This window comes from Silene latifolia, chromosome 8 (assembly GCF_048544455.1).
Source record: "Silene latifolia isolate original U9 population chromosome 8, ASM4854445v1, whole genome shotgun sequence".
Lineage (NCBI taxonomy): Eukaryota > Viridiplantae > Streptophyta > Magnoliopsida > Caryophyllales > Caryophyllaceae > Silene > Silene latifolia.
Window position 1 is genome coordinate 19,674,322 of NC_133533.1, and position 16,731 is coordinate 19,691,052.

General features: G+C 32.8%; 2 protein-coding genes across 2 annotated transcripts; both read left to right on the top strand.

Moving 5' to 3' along the window:
* The first annotated feature begins 263 nt into the window (after positions 1 to 263).
* LOC141594820 (uncharacterized) lies at positions 264 to 1,096 on the top strand. Its single transcript, XM_074414812.1, has 2 exons — positions 264 to 320; positions 410 to 1,096. Exons 1-2 carry the CDS (start codon positions 264 to 266, stop codon positions 1,094 to 1,096), a joined length of 744 nt encoding a protein of 247 aa, XP_074270913.1.
* Positions 1,097 to 12,136: 11,040 nt separating this feature from the next.
* LOC141596557 (uncharacterized) lies at positions 12,137 to 16,396 on the top strand. The gene is made up of 9 exons (XM_074416763.1): positions 12,137 to 12,285; positions 12,411 to 12,491; positions 13,765 to 13,854; positions 13,942 to 14,108; positions 14,831 to 14,900; positions 15,131 to 15,210; positions 15,467 to 15,529; positions 15,692 to 15,768; positions 16,155 to 16,396. The coding sequence occupies exons 1-9, from the start codon at positions 12,208 to 12,210 to the stop codon at positions 16,253 to 16,255; spliced, it is 807 nt and encodes a 268-aa protein (XP_074272864.1). The 5' UTR covers positions 12,137 to 12,207; the 3' UTR covers positions 16,256 to 16,396.
* The last annotated feature ends 335 nt before the right edge of the window (positions 16,397 to 16,731 follow it).

A 16,731-nucleotide genomic window follows, 5' to 3' on the forward strand; every position in this document is an offset into this window, starting at 1 on the left:
AAATAAGGAAAATGATTGTGGAGGAGATTTAATGCATTGATCGGCCTTTTTATGTAACTACAAGGCATTTTAATGTATCTATTTCTTATCTTACTAATATATGAGAAACATTTCAGTGTACTTATGTCATTTATTTTAGACTCGTATTTGTTTAACATATTTTAAAGGCTATTAGCTCAATGGTAGAGCAATGTGCAAATTTTGCACAAAGATATGGGTTCGAGTCCCATATAGCCTATTAAATCGCAAATCCAATGATAGGAATGTGTCATGATGCAAGCAATACAGTGCAATTATTTAGGAGGCCATATACACCACAAGTATTACCATACTTGTCATACTTGAAATGAGATTACCAAGTTACACTATTTTTCATTCTTAGAGTAAAATAAAAATTTGTATTTCATAGGTTGACAGCATATATCTTAAGGGGGGTGACTGGCATGACTACACACCTTCAACTGACTCTATTTGGACTTGGAAGAGTATTTGCAAGGTGAAGGAGAAGCTGAAACTTGGGTTCACTGACAATTGTTGGACTCCTCATCCGAAAGGGCATACAATCAGTAATGGATATGATTGGTTGATGGGACCTTGTCCTAGACAAAATTGGGCGACAATAGCTTGGAATGAATGGAATGTTCCTAAACATTCATTTATTACATGGCTAATCATGCAGGAAGGTATCAATACTAAAGTAAAATTGCATGCCTATGGGTTCTGTCAAGATGACAGATGCATCCTTTGTGAATCACACTCTGAAACGATTGAACATTTGTTCAATGAATGTGAATTCAGTTGTAAAGTTCAGAAATGTGTGGAAGATTGGATTGGTCATCCGATTCCTACCATTAATGGTCTTTTGAGTGCTAATCGAAACAATATGAGATGGAAAATCTTAGCAATGATTATCACAGCTTACAGATACCTGATATGGGCACAAAGAAATCGAGCTCGAATTGAGCTGAGCGTGATGAGGCCGGAAAAAATTGCTGCTGGGCTGACGACGATGATTCAGACGCAAATCCGAAGCAAGTGTGTGATAAGGAAGGATATGACGGAGCTGGAGATCAGAAGTCGTTTGGGTTTCTTTTGATTCTCAGTTTGATGTAGCCTTGTGTTGTTGTTGTCTTATTTGCTTTTAGAGTCAGCTGTAATTGGGGAATGTCTTTTTTGATATATAAATATACATACTCACATTTCACCAAAAAAAAAAAAAAATTGTATTTCATAGCCAATATGGGAGTCGAACCCAAATCTTGTGCATTGCACAATGCTCTTCCATTTGAGCTAATTGACTTTCAAAATAAGTAAAACGTAAATATTCATAATGTAAAAACGGCAATGATGTCATGACGATATTATAAACTGATAAGTGGGTCATTTAATTCATCATATTTCAAAACTAAAGAATAGTGGGTCGGGTATTGAAGTTAAGAATTCATGCACCAATATCCAAAAAACGACAAAACCCACCACTGAAAAATACACCAGGGAAGAAGTACTCCATAGCCAAACTAGGAGATGCTAGCAACTAGTCGCTGTTCAAGTCCGATTCCAGCTATCTCAATTTCGCCCCAGCCTCTTATTATATACTTTGCGCCTGCCTTTACCACTATTTTATATCATGAAATTGTTTAATGTACTTAACTCAACAATTTAAAATCCTTTTTACGTGCCTCCCTCCGAAAAAAGCACCTCCCTTTTAGTCTTGACAAGTTGAGCATAAGACACAGCTAACATCATAAATTCCTTAAAATCCTCCAACAACACGGTACATCATACGTAATGTGATACCCAGTGAGCCCTATTATCGGAAATTCACTTAAAAATTACCCTTATTTCTAGTGTTTCTTAAGATAAGAAGGCAAGATTATCACCTACATCACTATCCTCTTTCAGTATCATCCAAATTCCAAACACCTATCAACAATCATATGTCAAAAATCACAATTAATATATAATATAGGTAAACATTTATTTCCTCTCCCCTGCAAATAAACAAACAGATGAAAACTCAAGTCTGCAAATACCACCAAATAAATCCTTATTTTTTACCCCTACCACATTTGTCAACAATATTCAACAACTCATCATTCAAAAATGAACCAGTCAATAACAAACTAAACTACTCACAGTTACCACGTATATTCTAGCTCCTTTCACCACCTTTTATTAATCCAAAATATGGACTTAAGTAACAACAGCAAGACAGTGTCCATGGAACTGGAGTTTGATTATCTAATGGTGTTAAGCTGATATCCGAATCAGGAATTTGGAAACGAATTTTGATGCGCCTAAACAGGAATTCAATGCATATAACTACTGCTTTGACGATTGTAAAGACTATCTAATTCACGGAACTTAGTCCCCAATTACATAATTTCAACAAATTTTGATAATTTCTCAATTTCCCTATCCCTAATTTCCCAATTTCTCCAATCTAATTCACGAAACCCTAATTTCAGAAGTATAATTCAACAATTTCGAAAGGTAATCATGAATTAAAAAATTAATCAAACCCTAAATTTCACAAACATTCTAACACGATAATCAAACCCTAAATTCAATTAATTTAATCGACGATTGAAAAAATTACAAAGAGATCAAAATGTAAACCCTAATTTCACAAAAATGAATAATCAATTTCGAAACTTTACCTCGAATTAACAGAATCCATTGATCGAAAAATCGTCCAAAAGTTGATTGAATAGTTTGATTGTCGAAGAATTTGAAAGAATTTGTTAGTCGAATCGCAAGAGTGATGTTGAATGTTTTGACAGTTGAAGAGAGAGAAAGAAAGATGAGAGAGAAGCAGTTTTGTGAAAATGATGGGTGAGCGAAGGTTTGAAACAAAATCACGTTTTATTTGGTTGATGTCGTCCGTATAATAATTATTATGATTATTAGTGGTTCTCATGGTTCTCATTATACTAGTGGTTCTCACCGGATCTCGATCCTATATATATAAGAGAGTTTTTTCGAGCGATCTGAGAGCGTCGACATCATCAAAAATCAATTTAGGAAAGTATAATTTTTGATGTAAAAAATAAAGTGGAAAATATTTTAATTATTATAATATGTATATTTCCTAAATTATATTCAAGTGATATTTCCAATTTTTTTTATCAAACTGTTACATTTTATTTGGCAAAAAATATCGTTAAAAAAATTATAAAAATAATATAATTAGCTTTGTGGTAAAAAATGCTATCATTGGAGTATAGATTTCATATTATTTGCACATATTAAAGATATTGTACTTCTTAATATTTAAAATTGTGTACTTTTTAGTATGTTTTATCCCACATTGGAAAATAGGTAGATGTGGTGAATATACTATATATAAATAGTAGAATTGAGGCATATTTGGAACTTATGTATCCACCCAAAAAAAGTTTGAGTCTCATTAATATTGTTTTAAAGAGCTCTTAAGATTTTCTATTATTATCTACGATATGATATAAAAATAAAGTGGAAATCCTTGGAAACTATCCGGGAAAGTGTTAAGAACATGAACAAGAAAAATAAAATAACAATTAAAAAATGGACGTTAAGTTTGATGGCGTGGCAATAAAATAACAATTAAAAAATAATACCCCTTTATTGTTTTATTGGTATGGATACCTCTTTCTTTTAAATGAAAATTTAATTAACTATATCATTATAATATTGGAAATTTCTCATGGTAACCTTGAACTTTAATAGATTACACATGCTATAATTAAAATATGTGCAAATGATAGGAACCTATACTCTAATGATAGAATATTTTTTTAACAAAATTCTAATTATATTATTTAAACGTAGTATATTTACCACACCTACATTATTTTTCAATATGGGACATATAAAATCTATAGGTAGAAAATATAATGATATAAACTTTTAAGAGTTCTCAAGACAATACTTAAGAGACTCAAAAGATTTTGGGTTGATGCCTAAGTTTCAAGAATATCTCCTATTTATAATCATAAAATCACCCACCTTATGCTATATTTCGATGTGGAAAAATTCTATTTTTTATATGTAGTATATTTATCAACCTTCAAAGAAAAATAATATGTATACAATAGTGGTTTTTTTTAATAAGAGATATGTATTTCTTGGTATGTTATATCTTTCATATCGAAAAATAATGTAGGCATGATGAACATACTACGTCTAAATAATTAAGTTATGTATCTCACATTGAAATAATAGTATACGGTAGGGTGATTCTATAAATATAAATAGGAGGCATTCTTGAAACTTAGGTATTAACCCAAAATTGTTTGATATAAAAATATGTACTTTTTAGTATGTTATATCTCCCACGTTGAAAAATAATGTAGGTGTGGTGAATATATTATGTATAAATAATAGAACTGTCCCATATATATACATTTTATATATTATATTAAATTGATGTTTATAATTTTGATATAAGAACTTTATATTTCACTTGACAAAAAAGTATCGTATGAAAATTATATAATTAGATTGTGACAAAAAAATGCTATCATTAGAGTTTAGATTCTATTGTATTTTCTCATTATTAAATCGGGTTGATGTCAAAGTAGGTGCAAAAAAAATGGTGTACTTAGTATGTTATTTGTCCTACATTGAAAAGTAATATAAATCTGGTGAATATACTATGTATAAATATTAGAATTGTCCCACATCGGAACATTGCCGTAAGGCAGAGTGATCTTATGATTATAAATAGAAGTCATAACCCAAAATCTTTCGATTCTCTTAAGTATTGTCAGAGAGAGCTCTTAAAAGAGTTTGTATTACTGTCTCTACAATAATGATTTCTAACCTAAGTTAATCTTTGGAAAATCTTTTAGTTATTATAATATATACTCTATATTTCTTATTTTATATTCAAGTGATGTTTCTAATTTTTATATAAAAACTTTTACATTTCATTTGGCAAAATAGTGTCAGTAAAAAAATTATGAAAATAATATTATTAGATTAATGGTAAGAAATGCTATCATTAGAGTATATATAGATTTCATATAATTTGCACATATTAAAGATGGTGTATTTCATAGTATGTTATATGTCCCACATTGAAAAATAATATAGGTGTGACAAATATACTACATATAAAAAATATAATTTTCCCACATCGAAATATAGCATAAGGTGGGTGATTCTATGATTATAAATAGGAGGCATTCTTGGAACTTAGGCATCAACCCAAAATCTTTTGAGTCTCTTAAGTATTGTCTTGGAAAACTCTTAAAAGTTTGTATCATTATATTTCCTACCTATAGATTTTATATGTCCCACATTGAAAAATAATGTAGGTGTGATAAATATACTACGTTTAAATAATACAATTAGAATTGTGTTAAAAAATTATTCTATCATTTGCACATATTTTAATTATGATAAAAAAAAAAATAGAAAACAAACGTCCATGGTAGCATGTGTAATCTATCAAAGTTTAAGGTTACCATGAGAAATTTCCAATATTATAATGATATAGTTAATTAAATTTTCATTTAAAAGAGAGAGAGATATCCGTACCAATAAAACAATAAAGGGAGCATTATTTTTTAATTGTTATTTTATTACCACGTCTTCAAACTTAACGTCCATTTAACAGCTTTTACATTAAGCCGTACCATGGGCAAAAAAATGGAACCTCAAGGGTACCATAGGCAGATTCTTAAAAGTAGAGGTAACATGAAAAATCTGACAAAATTAAGGGGTACCACGGGAAATTTCCGTATCTCAATTATGTTAAATTTTTTTTGAAGAAAAACAACGTACAAATATTAATGGAGAGTACTTGATGACCATATTATTAAATTTAAATATAACTATTAGATATAATGAGTAGCAATTGTCTGTATTCGGTATTCGAGATCTGGTTGGATGTCGAACTAAGTGCAAAAAAGATAGTGTAATTCTGAGTATGTTATTTGTCCCACATTGAAAAACAATGCAAGTTTGATGAATATATATATATATTATATATATATATATATATATATATATATATATATATATATATATATATATATATATATATATATATATTACGTATAAATAGTAGAATTGTCCCACATCAGAAAAATATCCAAGTTTGGTGATTATATTACTTATAAATAGTAGAATTGTCCCACATCGAAAGATTAGTATAAGGTAGGGTGATTGTATGATTATAAATTAGAGTTAACCCACGTATATATTAATCTTTTTTTTTTTTTTTGAAAGAGATATTTTAATAATATGTAAACAAATCATTAAACATAGATTGTAAACATTAAACCCTTATAACGTTTTTTTTTTGCATTATAAATAAGTTAATTAACCCGTTGCAACGCATGGGCATTCAAACTAGTACATGATGAATTTGGAGTTCCATTGAAATAAACGTTCATGGTTCATTTCCTCGGGAAATAATTGACAATTGAATTTACTCTAATATCAACGTGGTTGCAAGAAAAGGTTGATACAAATACAATATTGAAAATATTTAACTATTGTTAATTATTCATGACATGGTTAATTATTGATCGCCATAGATCCGTCTACATCGTAGAGGATCGAGCTGATAAACGAGATAAAAGAAGGTGATTAGAGTAATCGGTCTATTCGCCAATTTTCATTATTACTTAGCTTTTGGGTTGTTGCTTACTACGAAATATGTACAACATTATTTCAAGTCCATAACTAGCTAATCTTATGAACAACTTTAATTTTTGGTGGTTAAAATTTTTAAATACTATAAATTTCAAGTTTTTACTGAAATTTCGAGTAAAATCAAAGAACCTAGCTTAGTAGCTTTATGAGGTCTGACATTAGTAACATAACAATAACAAGATTTTATTCGTGACGGTCTTAAGCTGGTATGGTTTAAATAACTTCCTTATTAAGACATTTTTTAGGTTGGGTATGGTTTAAATAACTCTCTTTCGTTTTAATATTGTTTATGTTAGTTGTGCGTGTTTTCTTAACTTAGGACAGTTTTTAGTAAGAATTTGTGATAACACGCAAATGCATATTAGAAGTTCAATTTCATTATGCCTTCCGCTTGAATGCTCCACGAACAATATAGTTGTTGTTTCGTTGATAGTTTTAGCATAAGAGTAACTCTGATTTACTCCCTCTCATCCACTCCAAAGGTAACATGGACCCACTTTTTGTGAGAGGAAAAGCGGATCCATGTTACCTTTGGAGTGGATGGGAGGGAGTAGTAATTATTCAAGATTTGTTAATTGTCATTGGTTAATGAGTAAAAAGAAGACTTAATTTGGTGCCCATGATTTGTAGGTTGTATAAAGTGCGCGTATTTATCGTCTCTTGATGTGCGTTTGTTATATCAGTTAGTCTTGCTGAAGACGGGTCGGAGCAAGTGAAGGGTAATGTCACTCATAAAACGGATAGGGGGGATAAGGTGGGGGCACCCCCATGTGCTTCCATCTCTCCTCTATTTGGATCATTTGTGAGAGGAAATGGTATCCGTCACTCCAAAGTGACGGATACGTGCCGTCTTCAATGAGATTTTGTGTTGTTATATATGTATGCCAGATTATTGTACAACCCTAACAAGATTAGAACATTTATTATACCGAAGCTGGGGCAGGCGGCTCGGCCTCCTTTGGCCAAGTCCTATCTCAGCCAGTCGAAGCCGGGCTGGAGATGTATGAGCCCAAACCAACCAAGAAACATAGTTTTTTTATTTTTGTTTTTGCACAGATTTTACGGGTCGGACTAAATATTTCAGGCCCTAAATTAGCTTATGCAACAAATGAGGTATACGTGAGCTTCTTAGCGGAAACTCCAAGTTAATTTATTACTCCGTAGTTGTTTGCGTTAGATTTCGGAAATGCCTTATTAAGAGATAAAAGAGAAAAAAGACATGGGCCGATGTATATATGTTGCATTATGAAAAAGAGTAAAAGAAAAAAAACAGGTTTTGGGGGAAGTGGCAAATAAGCCCCAAACGTTTGCCACTACGTGCAAATTAGTCCCATAACTTTTTACTAGTGCGAATTAGCCCCATTAGTTATACCCGACGTGCAATTTAACCCAAGTAGAGATATCCGAGTAAAATTCTCGTCGGAAATTTATGACGTGGCACCGGAAAAATGACTAGGATGGATTAAATAAAATAATAATAATAATAATAATAAAAAAAAACATGAATTGTCTGCTACTCAAACGCCTCGTTACTTCCTTCTTATCTCTTTCACTCTTATATTTTTTTAAGCTCCTTCTTCAATTATCACACCACTAATCATTTCTCTATTTTTTTCCACCTCAATTTTGTTTGATGTAGCCGACACTTATTCCCGTAAATCACCATTTTTGTGATTAAAAATTTACTGGGTTTGACAAAAACTGGAAAAAAAAATGAAATTTGAAGAAAATTGAATTTATACACACTACAAGTATATACCGTCATTTTTACACGATTTGAGCTCGAAAATTAAACGAAGTTCCGCAACAATGGTGATGGTTGAGGTTGATATTGCTGTGATAAATTAAACAGAGTTGTTGTTAAACGAAATTTTACACGATCTGAGCTCGGAAATTAAACGAAATTTTTCCAGTGCCATATAAGAATGAAAGAGATAAGGAGGAAGTAACGAGGTCTTTGAGTAGCAGTAGTGACAATTCATGTTTGTTTGTTTTTTAATTTAATCCATCCTATTCATTTTTCCGGTGCCATGTCATAAATTTCCGGCGAGAATTTTACTCGGATATCTCTACTTGGGTTGAATTGCACGTCGGGTATAACTAATGGGGTTAATTCGCACTAGTAAAATGTTATGGGGCTAATTTGCACGTAGTGACAGACGTTTGGGGCTTATTTGTCTCTTCTTATAATAGGGGTATTTATTTTTTTTTTGGTCAAGATAATGGTGGTATTTATTAAGAATGTGATTATAAAATTAATTTTTTTTTGGGAAAGTATCTAGAAATTTTATGCATCTTACCAGACCATACACAGTTATTGAAGTACCAATTTGAGTTGTAGGTGATAATTATGGACTCTTATTGACAATATACTCTGTAACTATAAAGATTATCAGGATTAAGATACAAATAGATTCAATTTCGTACAAACGTGAATTTTAATGTGTATACGTGTGCTGCACAAATCATATATTATATTAAAGCAGAAACCAGTCTGCCACATGTCATTTGCTGAGAAATTTTGCCACGTGTCAACTCCGAGTTTAATAGTTACATTGAATACTTAATCTATTTATAGCCGTTATAACAAATCTTTAGTTAAAATTATTTAAAAATGTAAATAATAAATAAATCCAAGATTTAAGCCGTTATTCATGGAAAGTATAAAATCAATCTTCTCAAAATTAAAATGAGTACCCAGTTTAACAAGATGTAGTCAAATATTTACAATCTTAGACGTAAAGGAATTTGCATATAATGTTTGATCATAATTAATTTACTTTCTACAATTAGAATATCTCAACCACCTATCTTCTTCCCTTTGGTAAATGATTTTTCTTGATTTTAATACTACGTACTTTATTTTAAAATATTTCGTCTAATATCTACTTTATAATTCGATTTTCTAGGGACCTGACGTTCTATTGCTGCCTCGTAGATTGAAATATTTCATCTAATATCTACTTTATAATTCGATTTTCTAGGGACTTGACGATTTGATTGCTGCTCCGTAGATTAATTTACGAGTGTATAGGTTGTAGTTTGAGAGTCGAGTTTGAGGCCAAAATGATTGTACGTATAATGGCTTTTGAAGATTTAATTTTTTTTTTTATATTATTTATCTCAATCATTTGTTTACTTTATATATTGTCTATTGAACCAGAAATATCGATCAATTTTATTCATTGACATAACATTTTTTGCTGACAGATAAATTATAGATATACACTATGACTTGACACTTTATCGTCTCGAGACAAAGGTGGAATCTAAGAGAGGTTTGAGCATCGTCATTCATTCATTGAAATAAATAGTCTGATATAAAAAATTGGTCAGGTGAGTTACAAATCAATGTTAAATAATTATGGAGTTGATAATTGTTGGAGTTTTTAATATATAAGAAATAACTTTTAATAAATTATGATTATTGAATATCGGTTATTTATAATAATTTAGACTCGATCAATTCAAGTGGTTTTATTTTTTAAATTTTGGCATTTGTTAGTCAAATTAAATTGAATATATTATTATTTGAGATGTAATTTTGTTAATTTGATCATAACCAATAACTAAGACTTTTAATTGAGATGACTATCTCCCGATGTATCAAAATAACCGAGTGAGTTCAAAATCTTAAATACAGTAATGAGTATAATTAAATGTATATTGCGTGATAAACAAATATGAAATCAACACTAATTTTATATTCATTTTTTCATATTTTACCTCTCATAAGTTAAAAAATCAAAGGAAAATAACAGAGTACTTCGAATAAAATTAAGCAACATATATAAACTTATAAACAGTGTGTGACAAATAAGGGTGATTAAATTTTCTAACGTTTAGTTATTTATGTCGTACTAAATAAGAAAATACGTAAGTTTTTTACTTTTAATGATATTTTTCATACCACCCGTGTTATTATTCCAATTAAAAAATTAGCATATTAATTTGGCCAAATTCATTCAAAATGACTTGGATTATGATTATTCCGATTATGATTATCCTCATTAATGTCAAAAAGGGATCTTTTCCCATTAATATTCCAATGAGTAGATTGGATTGGAGTACTCCATATTACTCCCTCCGTCAAAATCATTTGTTTATCTTTGATATTCTTTGTGAGAGGTCTTTTATTCAAATGTACAAAAATAAATGAATTGGACGAAGAGAGTCTCTTTCAAGAAATGCAACTAACACAAATTGATTGAACAATTTATTGGAGACGAGTTAGATAGGGGTTAATATTGGATTCGTATAAATTGATATGTTAAATAAATCATCCTTTGATTCATTTTTTTTGTGCTCTAATGTACTCTTCACAATACTTCTTTAACTTGCAGTTACTCTAATTAAGGTTGATTTAATACAACACTAACCAATGACGTAGAAATTCACAACGGTTATGGTTGTATTTACCACCATTTTGATACTTCACATTATAAATGCATAGTTGGTATTTCTTAAGATGGGGTTAAATAACACCGTACTTGGATGGATCGGACAAGCTTATTATTAATCCCTAGATATTATGCTTTTGTCCTATGTATTTTATTTGATGCGTTTTAAGTTTAAGATGAGGTATTAGAATTTAGAACGTAAACATTGATATGCCAATGGGGTACGAAAACCATTTTATACATCTTTACTTAAATGCGTATGAGAACGTAAACATTGATACGTCAACGGGGTAGGAAAATAACATGTATCGCATTGCAATAGTTCCAGTTTGTGTAATAACAATTCGGTAAATAAAATATGAAGTTTCATACTCCCTTGAGTCCTTTCGTCCTGATCATTCATTCGTTTGCCTTTGGTTTGGACACAAATGGCAAGAAAAGAGGAGGGGGTCAATTATTAAATAATAAGTTAATCAAATTGAGTGTGGAGTATCAAATTGCTTATCAAAGGCATTCCTAAAATATAAAGGCACACAATTGATTGAGACAACCCAAAATGGAATAAGCAAACAAATGAGTGGGACAAAGGGAGTTTCATATAAGGAGTTACTTATCCTTTGCTTTTACACAATCGGTTCAGATCAAGCTTTGGTCCTGAATTTGGGTGTCAGGTAGGGTTATTCAAATTCGCTCAATTTGGACAAGTCTAAGTTACCTCAGCTGACTACTTCGACTATTTGCCAATAACTTATCAAAAGTCGAGAAAAAAAATCAGTATTTCGAATAAAAAAAATCATAATATCAAAAGTGTATGGGTAATAGACAAAGTGAAATTTTCTAAGATTTAATAATTTGCTAAATCCAAAAAATATGTAAGTTGTTACTTTTAATAATAATTTTCGGTTCCACCCGTGCAGTGCACGGGTTCAAAAACTAGTTATTATATATCCACATAAGGCATTAGCCGGGCATGAAATCTAGTATAAATATATTAGAGGAGGATTGGAGAAAGACGAACTTGATTGAATCTAGTTGGATGGTAAATTAAACAGGTGGCAGTCGATAGCTGGCCGAAAACAAAATATGATGAGCACTAAACTAACCACCCTTCATTTGAGTGGTGGCGGGGAGAAAGAAACAGGCACAGGTAAACTAACAAAGAATGGGAGACTTGTACGCCTTGGATTTCGACGGCGTTATTTGCGACAGTTGTGGCGAGAGCTCTCTTTCCGCCCTCAAGGTCTCGTAATAATCTTATCATGAAACCGTCTTACAATCACGTAATTTAAAACGTACTGTATTCGATTTCCAAGTCTATCTACATTACTGATTAGTGGCTTACCCTAACCCCGTAAAACATTTTAGGCTGCCAAGGTGAGATGGCCCAGTCTATTCAAAACCGTTGACTTATCCCTTGAAGAATGGATCGTCGATCAAATGCATACGGTAATTATTAATTGTGCTTTATATGTTAATTGCAGCTTGATTAATTTTTAATAATTGCATCACATGCTGTAGAAATGAACTGATTGCAGTCATTTTTCATCGATTTTGTGGTTGAATTGCATTGTAAGCTTATTGTGAGACCGTCTCTTCTAAGAATTAGTGAACATTAGATTGGACATGTTCTAATATGATGCCAGTTTGAATTGAAAGAGGTTGTGACAATGAAGATGATTTAGATTAGAGAGTGGTATCGTTGATAATCGGAGTTTACATTGTTGATGTTGTGGCCAATTGAGATTGTTACGGGTACTGAAACAATCAAAGTACTTGTGTGGTGAATACCGAGCTGTCACTGATGTGTAAGTGTGTAATGAACGAATTATGCACAAGTAGCAAACCTAGACGCGGAGTTGTCTTCCGAGGAAACCCCTTTGATGCCTAATTAAGGCTTGTAGGATATAACAAGACAATCCTATTACACAATACTTTCTAAAGTGTGGTTGTAATGCTGTGTTATGAGGTACTTGTAGAGTTTTGTCATTGTCTGGTAGTAGTCAGTCATGCGGAGAGAATGATGTCTTTAGGAGAGTATAGCCAAGCCGACCTCTATCATCTCCACGTTAAGTTGCAGGTGGTTCAAGGCCAACCCTTCTAATATGGGTCGATTCCCACCTGACAAGCTGATAGATATAGGCTTTCTAATTGCAATGGCTGATCCATCTCTTATTGATAGGTCGAGCTTTACTGACTCGAAATGTCTCCATCAGGGATTTTTAGGTTAGCTTTTGTATATATGTAGTGTTTAACTCACTACTTTCGAGTCTTAGACAATGCTCAATTGGTGAGTAGATTGCGTCTGTTCATAGGAAGATTCTATCTTATAGTTGGAGCTCACATTTTGTTATAGACACTTCTGCACATGTATGAGCTGAACCAAATTACGACAGAGACTTAGAAAATCATCATATGTCAATGAATGTAATTAGGCAATGTTGTTGTATAAAGTGAATAGGGCAGCGATAAACATAAAGTAAGATAAGTCCCGATTTAGTGCTTTGTTACATTTATGCGTATAGAAAGATAGGATGTGCCTCTCTTCACCATCTTAATACCTATAGCATGCAAGATCATGAAGAAATGACAAATGTTTTCTAGGGATTAGGGTGAGGGAATCCATCATGTTTTGGATATATTTTGTGCCTTGTCACTTGCTGAAGTTTAGGCTTTATTCTTGAATTGAAATAGTAGCATGAGGTTAAATGCTCTGCTGTAGGTGCGGCCGGTGGTTGAAACGGGATATGAAAACTTACTGCTTGTGAGATTGCTATTGGAAACCAGACTTCCTTCCATCCGTAAATCTTCAGTGAGTACAGAGGTCGTCCATACATTCAGTATCTTTCAACTATCATCCATGTAAACCTCATGTTTTTATTGACTTTCGATTTGCAAGGTTGCGGAGGGGCTTACAGTTGATGGCATACTTGAGAATTGGGCGAATCTAAAACCTATTTTAATGAAGGAATGGGGTGAGAACAGGGAGTTCTTGGTAGATCTTTTTGGTAAGATAAGAGATGAATGGATAGAGACGGATCTTTCTACTTGGATTAGTGCTAATAGGTGAGTTCTTTTCATCATCTTTCGGATGCTTAGGTACACATTTGCTTAAGTGAATCTTATGAATATTCGTTGATCGAAAGAGAGAATAAGTAAATTCTAGAATGATCAGAAAAGAGATTGGAGTGTTTATTTGTTTGATCTTGAATGCATCGGATGCATGATTATTGTGCACCACATTGCCACTATATGTGAGTTATGAAGCTACCGGATACATGGCATTTAAATCATCAAGCTTTTTCCTGTCAATAGGAGAGAGATACAACTTAGAAGATTGCCTTAGGCTTAGCCGCATGGAGACTCGATTGAGCAAACTGAAATTCTTACATTCTCAATTTTTTTTTCCTGTGTGATGCTGTCAATCTGTCATTAACCCTTTGTTTGGATGGAGCTGTTTGAGGGGAAAGGGAGGGGAGGGAATGGAGGGAGGTAATAATCGTTGTTTGGTTAGCAAAATGAAGGTAACTGGAGGGGGTTAAAAAATGGATCTTCCCATTTCCTTCCTCCAAGGCAAATAATAATCCCTCCACCAAAGGAAAGATTTGGAGGGAAAACTCACGCCCTCCATTCCCTCTCCCTTTCCCGTTCCCTTGCCTCCTTCCCTATCCTATCTTCCCATCCTCTTTTTCTATCAAAACACACCTTAAATGATGGAGCCCCATATCTTGCCTTAAACTTTGTTTCATATCTCCAGTTTGTAAAGAATGTGCTTTATCTGTCTGCAGAATATACCCTGGGGTTTCAGATGCTCTAAGATTTGCTAGCTCAAAGATTTACATTGTTACCACAAAGCAGGTACTTTGACTTGTCCTTTTCTGGTTCAGTTGTTTTTCATTGTACATGGGCTAGTCCATTTTCTTTTTTTGGCATAAATGGAGTCGTAATGACGTTGATACTATGACTTTCGAACCAAGGTTATGATTTTGATGATACCTATCTGAACATTAGTCCGTTTTGGTTTAGTCCATTTTTGTCGAAATTCAGTTCCAGTTTACTTACTTGCCTTCCTTTTTCTCCTTGATCAGAGCCGATTTGCGGATGCGCTACTGCGAGAGCTCGCTGGGGTAACTATCCCACCTGAAAGAATATATGGTCTGGGGACCGGGTAAGCCATTCACTTGGAACAGCTGAAGTAATTAATTTTTTTATTTTTAAATTAGACTGTTGTACTAGCCCGTGGATGCTGCACCAACTTTTATATACTAAGCATTTATCCTTGCGGAGTAGCTACACATCCAAAAGAATATGGTCTTTGGACTTAATAGCTCTCTGACAGGAAATGTTCATTTGGACTGTCTTAGGACATTAAACTCCTAAGTTCGACTCCATTTCTATACTCATTTTTGCTCAAACATCCTCAGGCCAAAGGTGGAAACGCTTAAGAAGCTCCAGAATCAACCAGAACATCAAGGGCTTACTCTCCAGTAAGATTTTAATCCTGTTGCTAGAAGCTCACATAAATGCATTTATTAACTGCTAAATTGGTTTGATTATCGACATGCTCCATTGCTATTTATTATACGTTTTATTTTACCATCTGCACTTGTTTGGCAAGTATGGTCTGACAATGCATTGATATAATACAGCTTTGTGGAGGACCGGCTAGCTACTCTTAAAAATGTTATAAAGGAGCCGGAGTTGGATGGATGGAACTTGTATTTAGGTAAAAATGCTTTGTTTCAATCATCCTTATTTAATGTTTAGATGTATGGAGCCAAATACACTATTCCTGAATTCTGATTTATTATGCTACTGCTTTTTGTTGTGAGCATTCATTTGATTCAATTCTTTGATGCAATTTCTTTATGAGTCACCGGTAGGCGGTAAGTGGCCTCTCAGTGTCAATAACACAGGGGTATGGGCCGTATGGCTGTATATATCTGAAACCCCCCTACCATCCTATTTTCGGGAGCTCTAGTGTTATTATATTTGTCATTTTGTCTAGATCTAGATTTACAAATCGCCATTGAGCATTGTGATTAAGATTTTTCACTGAAGTCCAACTATTACTTATCAGGGAGAAAATCTAATACTTGTGTAACTGAGCAGGTGATTGGGGATATAACACTGAGAAAGAAAGGGATGAGGCAGCTAAGATCTCTAGAATTCGTATGCTCGAGCTGTCCGAATTTAGCAATAAGCTAAAATAGAAATTCATGCTGGTTCTGTGGTTCAGCATACCCTATATACTGCAGTTGCCTGTTCACCTGTTATATTAATCAAAGGCTACTCCAACTGCATTTCTGTAACTTTTCTGCAATAATTTAAGCCTGGCATTATTTGACAGAGTACACATGGTTTTATTCTGATGTTGTTTAATCCGTTTTGATTCATATTCTACATACACCATCAATCCATCATAATAACATCATACATTTGCTATTGACTCATTACTTATACCACCGAAGGAAAAATCGTCACACATTTGCGACTTACTCGATCTTCCAGTTACCAGAAGACTACTCCCAGAATTTGATAGAAAAGATACAATTACAAGTTAAGGATGGAGTACAATTTATGCTGTATTCCTGGACAAGATCACCTGCCATGGAGATGACCAGGTTGATAATTGCGGTAACTTATTATGAATGTTCAGAAATTTGCAGCCGTAATTCATTTGATAGTC